Genomic DNA, 14,996 nt, shown 5'->3' with positions numbered 1-14,996 from the left:
AGCCTGCGCATAACTAAGGTGAAGCCGGAAAACTTATTTGAGCAGTCCTTACGCAATTCATTCCATGGAGCGTGCAATGACCTCTTTCCGCCCTCTTTAAGACACGCCTTCCAGGCTGCTGCGTCTGCTCATTCCCGTCGCCGAGAGGAAAACTCGCGCGTGCGCAGTGCTTTTTTAAATTCCCGGTGCCCTCCTCCTCCTCCTCGCTGTGGGCGGGGCCGCCTTTCGCAAGTGTCGGTCGGCCGAGGTGCGCGCCTGCGTGTTGGAAGACGGTCGCCGCGAATCAGTCAAGCCAGGCAGTGAGTTTGTGAAGGAAAGGGTAAGGCGGGCCTTTTCCTTTTCCGGAAAGGCGGACGGGCGGAGGAGCCGGCGCGACTTGAGGTGAGTACGTGGGGAGGGTTAGCGGCTTCCTTTTTTTTTTTTTTTTTTTAATTCAACGTTGCACCTCAAGAGAGCCTCCCTCTGACTGACTGTGTTGCCCCCCCTCCCCCCCATTCCCTGTCTCTTTACAGCCACCCACCGTCGCTCAAGAGAGTCTCGGAACTGGAAAAAGAAGGGGGGAGACGCCCAGGCCCGCCCTGAGAGGGACTGACTGAAAGACGCCGGGCGCTCCCGCCCTTCCCCATGAAGCCCCGCCCCCTTCTGAGCCAGCTCCGCCCCGTTTCTCTCGGAGGGGTCTCCAGGAGGGTCCTTTCTCCCCCCGCGGTGGCAGTAAACTGCATTTAAATCCTCCCCACCTTCTCATCCTTCCTGTTGGTTGCCCGTCAGGGTGGTTGCTCCCCCTTGCCAACCTTTTGTCCTCCCAACGCTTGCTCTGTAGCTCAGATTGACTGGCTTCCTGGTTGTGGTGGTAGTAAGTACACTTCAGCTGGCATTTGGCCTCTTATCCAGCAGCTGTGGTGTGGCCCCCCCCCCTTTTTTTTCTTTTTTTTTGGGGTCCCTGGGTGTAACAACAACCCTTCTCCATCTTCTTGTGGATGCCTGTCTCTCTACTGCTACCATCATGGGCAAGGTACTGTCCAAGATCTTTGGCAACAAGGAGATGCGGATCTTGATGCTTGGCTTGGATGCAGCAGGGAAGACCACCATCTTGTACAAACTGAAGCTGGGCCAAGCGGTCACAACCATCCCGACGGTGGGTTTCAATGTAGAAACGGTGACTTATAAAAATGTCAAGTTTAACGTGTGGGATGTTGGGGGCCAAGATAAAATCCGGCCTTTGTGGCGGCACTATTACACAGGCACTCAAGGCCTGATATTTGTGGTGGACTGCGCTGATCGGGACCGCATTGATGAGGCCCGTCAGGAATTGCACCGTATTATCAATGATCGAGAGATGCGGGATGCTATCATCCTTATCTTCGCCAACAAGCAGGACCTTCCCGATGCCATGAAGCCACATGAGATCCAAGAAAAACTGGGCCTGACCCGAATCAGGGATAGGAATTGGTATGTTCAGCCATCCTGTGCCACCTCGGGTGATGGACTCTATGAAGGGCTGACATGGTTAACATCTAACTATAAATCCTAATGATTATTTTAAACCATGACAAACTGTTACTAGTCATTAAGAGAGTTAGCACGCATAAGGAACACTGTGGCTTCCCAGAAAACAATGATTCTCTCTACTAAAAAGTTCAGAAATTAAGCATCCATAGGATTTTAATGATTGCTCACCTCTTCTCCAATTACCACCCTTTCCTTCTGCACATTTGACTGCTTCCCAGTTAAATAAAAATTTTGCTTGGTGTTAAGAAATGCTCTAATCTTTAACTGTTAAATGAACAGAAGCATTAATTTCTGTGGCAAACTTCCAGCAATGTGGGTTGGGAGGGAAGACACGTAGCTTTGCAAAATAATTTTTCTCAAATGTTGCAATGCTTTGACTTCATTCATTTGGGTTCTGGGGCTAAATGTATCATTTCTTTTAAATGTATGCTTTCAGGTTTGATAGTTTTCTCCCTCATTTATTTTTGCTGTAAATTTGCTTCTTTTTGCCATAATGCAGAATATGTTAGGTCTCTGTTATCTAGTAAAAATGAAATGAAAACCACTGTTAATGAATTAACTGCATTCTGTCCTCTTTATGGCAAGAATCTAACTAAGAAAGGAAATAAAATTCTGAATTCTTTTGGCCATTGATAATAAAAGTAGCATTTGAACATATGGTTGCACATTAGAATCTGGTATTAGGTTATCTGGCCAACAACTTCAGAATATTGAAAGTAAGTTGTTATATCATGCATGTTTAAAAATGCAAATAAGTTTCCATTCTAAATAGTAACCATATGCAGGATATGAGAATGGTGTCAAACCGCAGTTCCTGTACTTTGCAATTTGTTAGCTTTTCAGCTGCAATATAAGTAATTGCATTATTTTCCAGTTCTAGTGCAAAAAAAAATCTCATTCCATGAAATGCAGCAATAATTTATAAGCATCGCTGTGACATGCAGTTTTTTAAAACACAAAACTTGAATGGTTAAACTATTCCTCTCAACAGTTGAGACAGGATGGCAGCATCACAATTGGACTTAAAAGCATCTCAAATAATAAATATTTTTGGATCTTTAACTTGGCTTAATGCAGCTTTATGAACCTGAGAGGTTGGAAGGAACCTTCATCTGCTTTTGTGTAATTGTTAAACTTAAATGCATCAAAATAAAAGAAGGATGTGAGAGTGTGGTTTGTGGATGCCACTAAATTAAGTACAACAACTGAGTGGGTTTGGAAGACTTGGCTCTTTGTACACAAAATCACGTTGAACATATGCAGGCAGATACAGGCAAGTTCTACCCTTTCATTCTGGCAGTACTTTTACTTTGTCTTTTGGATGTCTACATTTATAAATCCCTTTGGAAGGGTAGCTAATGATTGGGGTGGAGAGTGAGCAAATGACTATGAATGTAAACTTCCGTGTTATTTTTTTTTAAGGCAATCATATTATTTTGCCATATCTCAGCATTCAAATAACTGATTAGTTGTCAGGGGAGATTATTGTGAATTCAGGTTAGCATAAAAAATTCAATGAAGTATTAATACTGGGTGCAAAAATGTAACACAGCTGGTTTTTTATTCAGCCTTAAGGATTAATTTTGGATTTCCTCAAGGAGTAATACTCATCTGAGGAATTTTAGGAATGTATTGCTACAAACCCAGAAGAAAATTCCCATTTTCTAAAGGGTATCTGTTTAAATTGGGGCATTATACTACACTTCAGTGTTTTTTCTATTTAAATTGTGAGCTAAAGCTTGTACCAAAGATGTTTGAGGGATAAAATTATATTGAATTAGTTTCTTAAAACTCAATGCTTAGCATCACTCAACAGAAAATAAAGCCTAATTCTAGATGAATCTATAAACAATTTTAGTATAAAATCAGTGAAATTAATCTCAATAGAAAATGCAGCATTCCTTCAGAAAATAATCTTTTAAAACATAAGATGAGAACAACGAACTAAACTATTACAGTATGATTGTGTTAAACACAGAAATGTCCATAAACAATTGACTGTCTTCTGGAATAGCTAAAGCCAAGCACAAAGTAGTTGCCTAAACTGGAAAACTTGAAGATCTGTTACTGGTTCTCAAACTTTCGTATAACTAATTGCAGTGAAAACATAAGTGGGTTTACCTTTGGTATAGAGTTTGTAGTACTTTTCTCCAAATGAGGCAGAATCAAATCTTCATACAAATGTATTAAGTTGGATACATAACTTGTGTATGTCATTTAATTTTGTTCCTCCAGGTATGCTGATTCTCTATGGTTGAAAAGAATACTTTCTGCTTTCCCCTTTAAATCAATAGTTTTGGATGAAAATCACAGATGTTGAATGAAATATGTGGCAAATAGATCAAATAATTTTTGCTACTGAACAAAATGTACAAAAATTTATAAGTGTCCTTTTCCAAAGAAACAAGGTTCTGTCTTTTCTGTGGCTCAAAGTAGCCATAAAAATGGCTTTAGACATTTATCTGCAGCTTGCAAGATTAAATGCAATCTGTTTGAGTTCCACTCCTTTAAAAAAATCAGTACATACAACTTCTCTGTTCATGTGACTTATAAAGTACAACTAATTACATTTTTGAATGGCGTTAACTATGTTTGATAAGTCTGTAGACTGTGGTCTCCCTGAATAAAGTAAACAGGATTTTTGTGTCTGCAATATGGTTGTAGTGTTGGTAAAAGAACTAATAAGCAGAAAATAAAACAATTATACAGCACATTTCTTCTGTTATATTTTAGTGGGGGAGAAAAAGTTTTTTAAATGCTTGCTTTTCAGGTTTTGTGTGGTTTACATTCAGAGTTCTTGCTTATGGGTAAAGGCTGATATTGGGGATTTGATTAATTAAAATGTAGCTTTTTCTACTCTGGTTAAACAACTTAAAACATGGGAACCTAATCTTGCTTATCAAGTAACAGCTTCCAAATAATCATGCCTGAGCTGGGAAGCTAAGCAAGGTCAGGTTTGGTTAATAGTTGAATACCAAGGCTGTAAATTACTATAGGAAGATGCCAAAAACATCCTGGAAGAATGGCAAACAACTTCCTTATTGTTGCAAAGTATCTCCTATAGTCCCTTGTTATTAAACTTGTTATGTTTTGATGATAGATTTGTCTCCAGAAGGTCTGAAAATAACCAGGTTGACTATAACTATTCTAGAAATTTAAGAAACCACATTTCACCAAGTCAGGCCATTAGCACATCTATTCATGGTTAATAATACTGGAGTATCTGCAGCACCTGCATCCATGATGGTGATGAAAAGTAAATGATATGTGTGATGGTGTAATCATGGAAATACCAAAAAGTATGTTCTTATGTTCAACACTGTAATGCAAATTACATTTGTAATGTCTTTGTGATGTCACCATCAAAGTCTGCACAGCATTCAGACAATTTTTCCTTGAACTGTAGTTAGACAGTCTGTTCTGGGCAATGCATATTTTCTGCCACTGAATTCACCCATTGAGCCTCGGTGGCGCAGTGGTTAGAGTGCTGTACTGCAGGCCACTTCTGCTGACTATTGGTGCCTGCAGTTTGGCAGTTCAAATCCCACCAGGCTCAAGGTTGACTCAGCATTACATCCTTCCGAGGTGGGTAAAATGAGGACCCAGATTGTTGGGGGGAATATGCTGACAACCGCTTAGAGAAGGCTGTAAAGCACTATAAAGTGGTATATAAGTCTAAGTGCTATTGCTATTGATCTTTCTTGTTTTATCTCTAGGACAATGGTTATGTTTTCATCATATTAGGATAATAGGACTATTAATTTTAAAATTGTGCTCAAATATTAAATATTAAAACTGTAATCATTGAAAGTAGACTGGAAAATCAAAGATGGGTAAATTACAATAGTCCCAAAGGTGTTTTTCAAGAGGCAACTGGTCTTTCTGGTTTTTCTTTGAAAACATTTCGCTTCTCATCCAAGAAGCTTCTTCAGCTCAGAGCTGAAGAAGCTTCTTGGATGAGAAGCGAAATGTTTTCAAAGAAAAACCAGAAAGTCCAGTTGCCTCTTGAAAAAGCACCTTTGGGACAACCATGACCTGGAAGACACAGAATCTCCATAGATACGGGTTATAATACTAACAAAATAAAAGCAATTATGCCAATTGTTCCTAAAACTAAAACTGCCTAGAATAGCCCCATAGCAAGATAGGCGGCAAATAAATTTAATAAATAATTAAAAACTAGAAGGAGAAACTTTGGTTGAAGAAGCTTCTAAAATAAGACGCATACAGCAAGTTCCTGTGAATATTTACTAGTAAATCTTCTGTGGACCCTATCAAGGTATATGATTTTTTCAAAGGTGAATATATTGATGCTATGACAGTTAAATCAACTGAGACAAATACCTATAAATCAAAGTCAATCTGGAGGGTTGTAATTAAGGATAATAATTCCAACAACTCAGGATTTAACCTGAAAGTTAATGTGTGTTTATGTGTACTATTTTCTATAAATGCTAGAGAATCTAAGGCTGCATAAAATTCACGTTGAAAAGGAAGTATCTTAAATCAGTTGTGTATTATTTTTGCCAAATATGGTTTAAGACAATTGTAATGCAACGAATACATACCTGAAATGGGATGACTATAGGTGTTCTAGAATTTCAATGTCTTAACTGTATTTGGGTCATGCCAAAAATTAAAAATGATGTATAAATTAATATTACTTGGTTCAAAATCTTTTACTGGCATTAAATATTAGAATTTCTTTTGAATGAAAGTCATTGATTCTAGTAAGAGACTGTTCTTGGAATTTTAAAAAATATCAATAGATTTATTACGATATTTAAATGAGAGTGGGAGGTGGGAAAATCAGGTTTGTTGATTGAGGTTTGGTTCAGAAGTTGTAACGGTAATTGTTGATGTTGCATTTCAAATTCTGAATTTAAAAAAAGTGGATTCTTAAACATATATCCAATGTTGCACTGAAATTAAGCAGCACTTAATGAGTTTCAGCCAAGTCTACTATCTCAATTGAACTATTAGAGGCATAGTGACTCCATGGTTTAATGATGCAGGAGGAGCTTTGGCAGTTTTAGCCCTAGCACTGCGTGGCAGGGTGAGCTCCTCTTACTTGCCTCAATGTTTATCCACTAACAGTTCAAAAGCATGTTCTATGCAAGTAGATAGATAGGTACCACTTCAGTATGGAGGCGAGCTGGTGCTCTGTGCAGGCAGACAGATTCCTGGGGATTCCTCCCCAGTTGTGGTGCCTGCTTGCGAGGCAGCTCTGGGAAGGGAGGGGGACTTAGTGATGCAGCAGGAAGAGCTGCTCATCTTTCTCTCTGGTGTGAAGCCAGTTCGCTTCCTGTGGCGCACCTTGGGAAGTACACAAGCATGTCCTATAACAGGGCTGGTACCTTGACAAGCCAAATTACTACTCTGTGATAGCATTGTGATCTCCTGGGTACCATATGCTAATAATAATAATAATTGAACTATTTTGTAGTATGAGTGAATGTTTGCAGCAATTACACTCTTATAGAATGTTCAAATATTTATTAAATTTATATGCCGTCCATTTCATCATCTGTACCAGCTATAGCTTCCTAATACTCTTCAATATACAGCGTGTTCCAGCAGTTCAGACCTGACCTGACCAAGGCGTGAGTGACTGAGTGCAAGGACTCAAAATCCAGAAAGGGACACAACAGACGTAGAAGATATGCTAGTTATCACAGGGTAAACATGCAAGAGTAAATTAGCCCCTGGCAATTCTATGACATTTATTTCAGTTGTGAATAGTGCAAGCTTCTGAAAAATCAGAATAGCACTGTGAAATAATCTTAATTCGTAAACCATTTCCAGATCAGAGTTTTAATTGAATTGTTAGATTTATATCCAACTTTTCTTCCAGGAGTTCAAGACATGCCTAGTTTTTCCCATAGCAAAAATGCAGGGAGAGAGGATGAGCTGAAAGAGGTCCAGCACCATAATTACTCTGAGTCTCATAATCTCCATTGTGAGTAACTGATTTGCTGAGGATCTGTGACTCATTTACTTTGCCATGATATAATTTGTGACTTGAACATAAATTACAGTTCTCCTTCCCCACTAGGTTTACATAATTCAAATATCTAATTTGGTTCTTTTGGGCTCTGTAGCATTTGAAATTGAGAAAATTTGAGAACCTGGAAAATAGCTTCATGTATTTCTGTGACTTTTCTTGACAAGAATTTAACATAAACAATGCCAAGATTTTACATTCATCTTGATTGCTTCAACAATCTATGTGCCAAATATTCCACAAAAGTGGTTAATCCAACCTTCCAGTCTTAAAAGCCCACAGTCTTCCAAGCCAGGCTGTTCCTCTGAATTACAACGGAATTGTTTTTCTATTTGGTTGATTCTGTAAGATGATTCATGTAGCTTCATGTAACTTTTTACCTCATTGTTTTTAAATTGCTTTACAGTACTGTCTGATATTGCAAGCTTGTTACAATGTACATTTCAACGTAAGTTACCTTTTTTTTCTGGGCTGGGGAGACTAAATGTGTTCAGGTCATGTTTATCATCCTTGTGGGAGGCTCTGTGTACCACATACCAAAAACTTATGAAGGACATTGAATCTCTCTTTGAAGACTAAGATTGTTGAATTGTTTGCCCTCAATCTTTATGATAACACATTCCTCAAAAGTACTGAGTTTTGAATATAAACTATAGAAGGGAAGTCGTGTTATGGTAGAACAATATATGGTTGTCAGTAACTATTAAACATAAGTCTTAAAATATCTCAAACCCTATGCTGGCCTTTGAAGTGTCAATTTTCTTTTTAGTACTTTCAGGTGCCAGTCTTCAGAAGGACAAGTGATAAATGTTCTGCGTTAGCTGGAGGCATGAAATTTGATCACATGACTTTAAATTCTCTAAAAACGTGGTTCACTACATGAAAAGGAGTCTGAATAGAATTCCTCTGGTTCATTGTCATTTTTAGCTAATTCAACTGAACATCTTCATGGGGATTATTAGAATAGACCTTGCAGTAATTTCTTTTGTTTCTTTTTTTCAGTGCTTGTTTACACTACAGACTTTCTTTTAACAACTGAATCAAAAACCTCTGATTCAGTATCCGCTATACATCAGATTCTGATTTAGATACAGGGAGAAACTGGTTTATCTAACTAGAAGTTTTGCGTCAGTCAGAGCAAGACAACAAAAAAAGGAGAGGTAGAATAAGCAAGTAGGTTCATTCTTGGTGTTATAAATCAATTGTATTTGAACAGAGTATTTGTGTGAAACATTTATGGCCTGAGAGATTCTGGAAAGAAATGCTGGCTTCCCCCTGTATTTAACACCGAAAGGGATATAATTCCTACAAAGTAGATATTTTGCAAATGTTACATAGTATATAGATTAGGGTCACACATTGTACTAAGGAAGAATGTGGTTTGATTTCAGCATGATATATTGTGTGTATCTGGCCATTTTTCTTTGTTAATTACAATGTATGGCTTAGAGCATTGTATGATTGCAGCCAGTTGTGCTTCTTTCAAACCATGATTAAAGAGACAATTTATTATAAGGTAGCCATTGCATCTTAAAACACAATTTGTGTTTTGCTCAGAAATAGTATCAGTTTCATTCAGTAAAACCTTTTCTTTGTTAAATGTATATGTCACATAACTAAATTTCTTGTAAGGTTATATGTCTCCTGTAATAATGAACTGATATTTTTACTACATTATATAAGCCAGAGTTTCATTCTGAATTCTGTAATAGCATCTTAAAAGCTTTGTTGCCATTTGAGTTCCCTGAAAATCAATACTGAAAATCTTGTAGGTTTAACAGTGTATTCAACTAGTCTTCAATATTGTAGAGCAATTCACATTCTTTTGACTTTAGAATGAAAGTACAATAAAATGGGTAGCCAACAGTTTCAGGTTTACTTTTCCTGAAAAGCAGGTTTGGGGTTTCTTGCATTAAAACTAAGTACAAGTATACAACCTGCAATTAATAATATTCAATTAAATAATATGACACTTGCCCAGGCAAGAAAGAATTAAAACACTGGATTCAAATTTAAATCGAAAGCAGACAGTCAGATGGCTCCAAGTGTTCAGGTTACAAGGAATGAGAGAGTTTGTTTGGCTCAAAAATCCTTATATGTTAGAATTACATTTAGCTGCCATTATTAATAGTTCTTTTTAAAATCTAAAATATAATGTAATATAAAATCCTCTGCATTACCCTTTCTTATTCCCAATTTAACACTTTCCAGATATGTTAAGGCCACAATTGCCTGAGATTCTAATCTGTATAGATGTTGTAAATTTTTGAGGGTTGCAGTCCTAGGATATCCAATTGCCAGTTGATGCAGAATGCATTTAATTTCTTGAGAGACTGCAGGTTGTTACTAAATCTATATTCTAAGAGAAAAAGATATCTAAATATTTATGTCTGTGTGTGCGCGTGCTACTAAGCTTGGTGTTTGTGCTATGGCTCTAGTGATAATGGTACTACCAGAAGGAAAAAGCCATTTGATAATTTATTATTCTAGATGAGACTCTTTTTGATTCTTGGAATAGAATCCTCCTCATAAGAATGGAAATGGAACTGACAGCATTGCAGATAGAATTGCAATGCTATTCTACCTCTTAGGCCTATACCAATGTAAAATAATGCAGACATTGTTATGAATAAAGAACAGGAGAATGAAGCACTACAAATTCTAAAGGGTGTTATGTTCATTTCTTAATGAAAGGTGAACAGTGATGGAAAGAAAATAGAAATTATTCTGTTGCTTACTTCTTCAGACTGGCACTGTTTCTTCCTTATTCTCCCAAGAGGATGAAACCTAATGATCGTTTTCTACTGTCAACAGACTCTTTTAATTAAACAGCTATAAATCTTACTCTGAGAAGAATTTCAGTCCTTGCATAGTATCTGGGGTCAGTTGGGGTCAATAAGTTTATGAATCTTAATATTCCAAGTCAAAGACTGAAGTACTCTTCCCACAGCAACCTTGCTATCTTAAAACATGTGGGTCTGGTCAGATATTTATGAAGAAACAGTTTAGAAACCCTTTTGACTTTTAAGAAACAAAAACAAAAATAGTTACAAGCATTAAAATTGAGTTTCAATAGACTAGCCTAACTTTCTTGGGGATTATGTATAATTGGGATATATAAACCCTGAATGAGCAATATATGACCCTGCCATTACTATTGCATGGGATAACAATGGAGACAGACAATTTTGCCTAACGACCCCCACCCCCTACTCTCCCTTGTCATTAAGCGGAGCACAGGGGACCTTGGGTGGGGAGGCCATGGAAGGCCTAGCGTAGACCCAGTCCTGCTTGCTCTGAAGTTCCCTGTGATACCTCGTGCTTCCTGCCTCTTGGGGTTCCCAGAACTTGGGCCTACTTCCTCCCCCAGGTCCATGCAAGTTCCGCCCCCATCAGGTCTCCACAAGACTTCCCCTACCATGTTCCCATAGGGGTTGGGCCACCTTCCCCTTCACTCATTATACACTTACCTTTTGAAGATCTCCACAGTTCTAGATGTATCCTCAGCATTGTACAGATCACATTAGGGAAGCAGAACGGAGCTGTCCATTCCTGGTCTGGAAGTGGCTGCCATTTTGGCACAACTGCACCAAATTGTATGTGGGCTGAAAATGACCACTTCCAGGAAGCAGCAACGCAGCCCAGGAATGAGTGACCTGTCCTTCTTCCCCAGCTGAGGTCCAGAAATCTTCAAAAGCTAAGTGTGCAATGGGTGACGGGAGTAGGGAGCAAGCCCGAGGCCTGTAGGCACTCAGCAGGGGAAGATGGGGGTGAGGAAAAGATTGGGGGTGGGTGCAGCAGCCCTATGGTCAGTAGTAAGGGCAAAATGGGGTTGTAAGTATCTTTTAGGGGCTCTGTCATAATTTTGAACAACTACTAAGTGAGCTCTACCCCCTGTGATATTTCGTATCCTGCTTCCTGCCTATTGGGGTCCCCACAGCCTTGGGCCTACTCTCCCACCCCCAGGTCCCTGCAAGCCTTCCCCCCTTCATCAGGTCCCCACAAGACTTCCCAATGACTTCCCAAAGACAGGAATTTTAAATAATCTGACTCTAATCCCTTTTCATTAACGCTTTTCAACTTTCAAATCCAATCCATATTTTCATTATTGTGAACCCTATGAGACAGCATAGGTTGCTGAGAGGTCACTCAGCAGTGCATGAATTTGAACTAAATAAAAACTTGAAATTGATTCACTCGTGCTCAAGACATCAAAGTTTGCATCTTATGAATGGAAGTTTGACTGTCAGCATATTTCTGAAACTCCTGGTGCCAATTCCTGTGGCCTGACCTATTTCCAATGGATTTCAGTCAGATATGAAATCAGCTTCAGAGCAGATCTCCCTGTTTCTGAAGTAGATTTCAAAATGATGCAGCAATCCAAAGCAAATTCATGGCTCCTAATTTCTGAATATGCAACATTCAGACTCCTTCTCAATCATTGTACTTGGATGATGTGGCATAGCTAAGGAGAGTTGCATCATGAACAGATGTGGAGATGGTCTTCCAATTAGAATGGCCACAAACTATCTCTGTGTGTTTCTAGATTGCCATTGTTTTAACATGGTGTAATGATTTCTATATAGAAAAAGAGGGAGAACCCATATTTTATTTTGTTTTAATGTTTCTCTTCATTTTCTTCCACCTGCAAAAGGCCATTATATTATTTTCAATGATATGGGAACCCAAACTCACTGCATGAGCAGGGGATTGGGCTAGAAGATCTTCCAACCCTATGATTCTACAAGTCTTTTCACAGTTAAACCATTGTTAGATGCCCTATAATCTGAATGCATTCCCTGTTACATTGTTTGACCTAGCACTATCAAATATTATTTAAGAAAGCAGGCAATTTTGTCAAGTACCTAACAGAAAGCACATCTCATTGTCCATAATGGCTAATAGTTTTGATTACTCAGTGTTCATAATGGCTAAATATCTAATTACTGTATTCGCTGTATAAATGCAATGATTCTAGCTTCATAAAGGATGCCATATTATTTTGGAACAGTCCATCACTACTTATAAATAGTTTGAGCAAATGGAATTATTTGAACTATACTTGTTTTCTTAACCCTGCTTCCCTGAATTATCCAAGTAAACCCACCAGTTTCTGTTTGCACATTCTAATTACCAGCTGTTCAGACAAATAATTCTTACTATTACTAAATACTTCTTATAGTAATGTAAGCAAACTGGATTGACAATTAATTTTAATTGTTGCCGTGATTAGTGTCTCAGTGGTTGTGTTCATACAGCATGCTAATTCATAGTTAATACATCCATCCCACTTATTTAAACTGATTTTCTGGATAGTTAGTATTGTATATCAAGCAAACTGGATAGTTATTCAAAATGGTAAGCTAAAATTTAGTCCTCATCAGTGAGATACTAGCAAACATACTGTTTAAAACTGATCAGTTAGATGTATCTCCTCCTTCCATCCATTCATTCCTTGTGTAGCAGAGTTCTTGAATATGTCATACTTTGCAGTGGTCTGGGAAAATCATGAGACAAGTTCCACAAATATTAATTTACAGGTTGTCCTCGCTTATGACCATTCGTTCAGTGAAATGTTTCTGGTAGAGTAGGATTATGTGATGAGAAAAGTAAAGTCCTATAGGTAGGAAAAATTAAATGCAAAGGTATAGAATAGGAGGTACCTAGCTCAATAGTCGTAACATTGAGAAGGATCTGGGTGTCTTGGTGGATTACCACCTAAGCCTGAGCCAGCAGTGTGCTGCAGTTGCCAAAAAAGCAAACACAATTCTAGGCTGCATTAACAAACGGATAGCATCAAAATCACTAGAAGCGATAGTACCGCTTTATACTGCACTAGTGAGCCCCTACCTAGAATATTGTGTCCAGTTCTGGTCACCACAGTTCAAAAAAGATGCTGAGGCCCTAGAAAGAATGCAGAGAAGAGCAACAAAAATAAGGGATCCAGAGGCTAAATCATACAATGAACTAAGGGAGCTAGGTATGTTTAGTCTAATGAAGAGAAGGCTCAGGGGAGACATGATAGCAGTTTTCCAATACTTGACGGGCTGTCACAGGAAAGAGGGCATTGATTTATTCTCCATAGTATCTGAGGACAAGACAACCAGCAGTGGGTGAAAGCTCCTCAGAGGAAAATTCAACCTGGAACTAAGGAGAAAAAATATCAAAATTACGTTTATTTATTTATTTATGTATTATTATTCATATTTCTATGCCGCCCACTCTCCGAGGACTCTGGGCAGCTTACAACAAGACAACATGAACAACATATTGCCCCCAACAATCTGGGTCCTCATTTTACCCACCTCGGAAGGATGGAAGGCTGAGTCAACCTTGAGCTGGTGAGATTTGATCTGCTGATCTGCTGAACTAGCAGTCAGCTGAAGTAGCTGCAGTACTGCACTCTAACCACTGCGCCACCTTAGCTCTACATTGGCAGCCTCATATAAGGAAAACCTGTATAAAATGTTTTACAGGTGGCACTTCCTACCCACAAGATTGGCAAGAATTAGCAAAACATATTCTTCAACATGTTGGAAATGTGCGGTGGTCCCAGGGTCTTATTACCATATGTGGTGGGAGTGCTCAAAAGCAAAATGTTTTTGGCATCGAACAAAGAGCTGGCTAGAAGATATTTTAACGGTTAAAATAGAAGTCAAACAAGAATTTTTCTTATTGGGAATGACAGCCAGTAAATATAATAAAAATGTAACCTATTTAATATTAGATATATTAACAGCTGCAAGAATAGCATTTGCTCAAAAATGGAAGAGTAAAGAAATACCTTAAGAAGAAGAAGTGTTATGTAAAATCTTCAATTGTGCAGAAATGGACAGACTCACTTTGGAACTCAAAAATAAAAGTGAATCAACATACAATGAAATCTGGATTAAATTTTATGAATGGTTAGATAAGATGCGTTATTGCTTAACACATTGTAAGCCACCCTGAGTCTCCAGAGAAGGGCGGCATATAAATCAAATAAAAAATAAAAAATAAAAAAAGAGGAAGAATGCCAAGAAGAAGGTGTAGTGAATGTCTAGAAATGTATATGTCAATGTATATTAAACTTGTGAGTAAGATATAGGTTTATTGGATATGGATATAGCTGTTTAGGAGAAATTATGTTGTATATTTGACATGTAAGAAGTAAGATATATGTAAATTTGTATATAGATCAAGGAATATATTACTTATTAATTTGAATTAGACGGAAATGTTAGAAACCAGAGATGTCAAACCATGTCCGTTGTTTTTTAAATTTTAATTATTAATACAAAACGTTTTTTTAAAAAATAAATCAATGGAAGAGCTTGCTGCATCCCAGTATTAGAGGTACTCCATCACTGGAGATCTTCAAAAAAAGATTGGACAACCATTTGTCTAGGATGGTATAAGGACTTCTGCCTTGGACAGGGGGCTGGATTAGAAGACCTCCAAGGTCCCTTCCACCCTACGCTTCTGTGATTCCATGTGCCCAAGA

General features: G+C 38.2%; 1 protein-coding gene across 1 annotated transcript; it reads left to right on the top strand.

Annotated features, from left to right (window-relative positions):
• Window positions 1–273: 273 nt before the first annotated feature.
• ARF6 (ARF GTPase 6) lies at window positions 274–4,220 on the top strand. The gene is made up of 2 exons (XM_070943120.1): window positions 274–381; window positions 513–4,220. Exon 2 carries the CDS (start codon window positions 1,004–1,006, stop codon window positions 1,529–1,531), a length of 528 nt encoding a protein of 175 aa, XP_070799221.1. The 5' UTR covers window positions 274–381; window positions 513–1,003; the 3' UTR covers window positions 1,532–4,220.
• The last annotated feature ends 10,776 nt before the right edge of the window (window positions 4,221–14,996 follow it).

The sequence above is a fragment of the Pituophis catenifer genome, unplaced genomic scaffold, assembly GCF_029215685.1.
Source record: "Pituophis catenifer annectens isolate HBS135680 unplaced genomic scaffold, rPitCat1.0.hap2 SCAF_1, whole genome shotgun sequence".
Classification (NCBI taxonomy): Eukaryota; Metazoa; Chordata; class Lepidosauria; order Squamata; family Colubridae; genus Pituophis; species Pituophis catenifer.
This window is presented reverse-complemented; position numbering and strand designations above follow the sequence as displayed.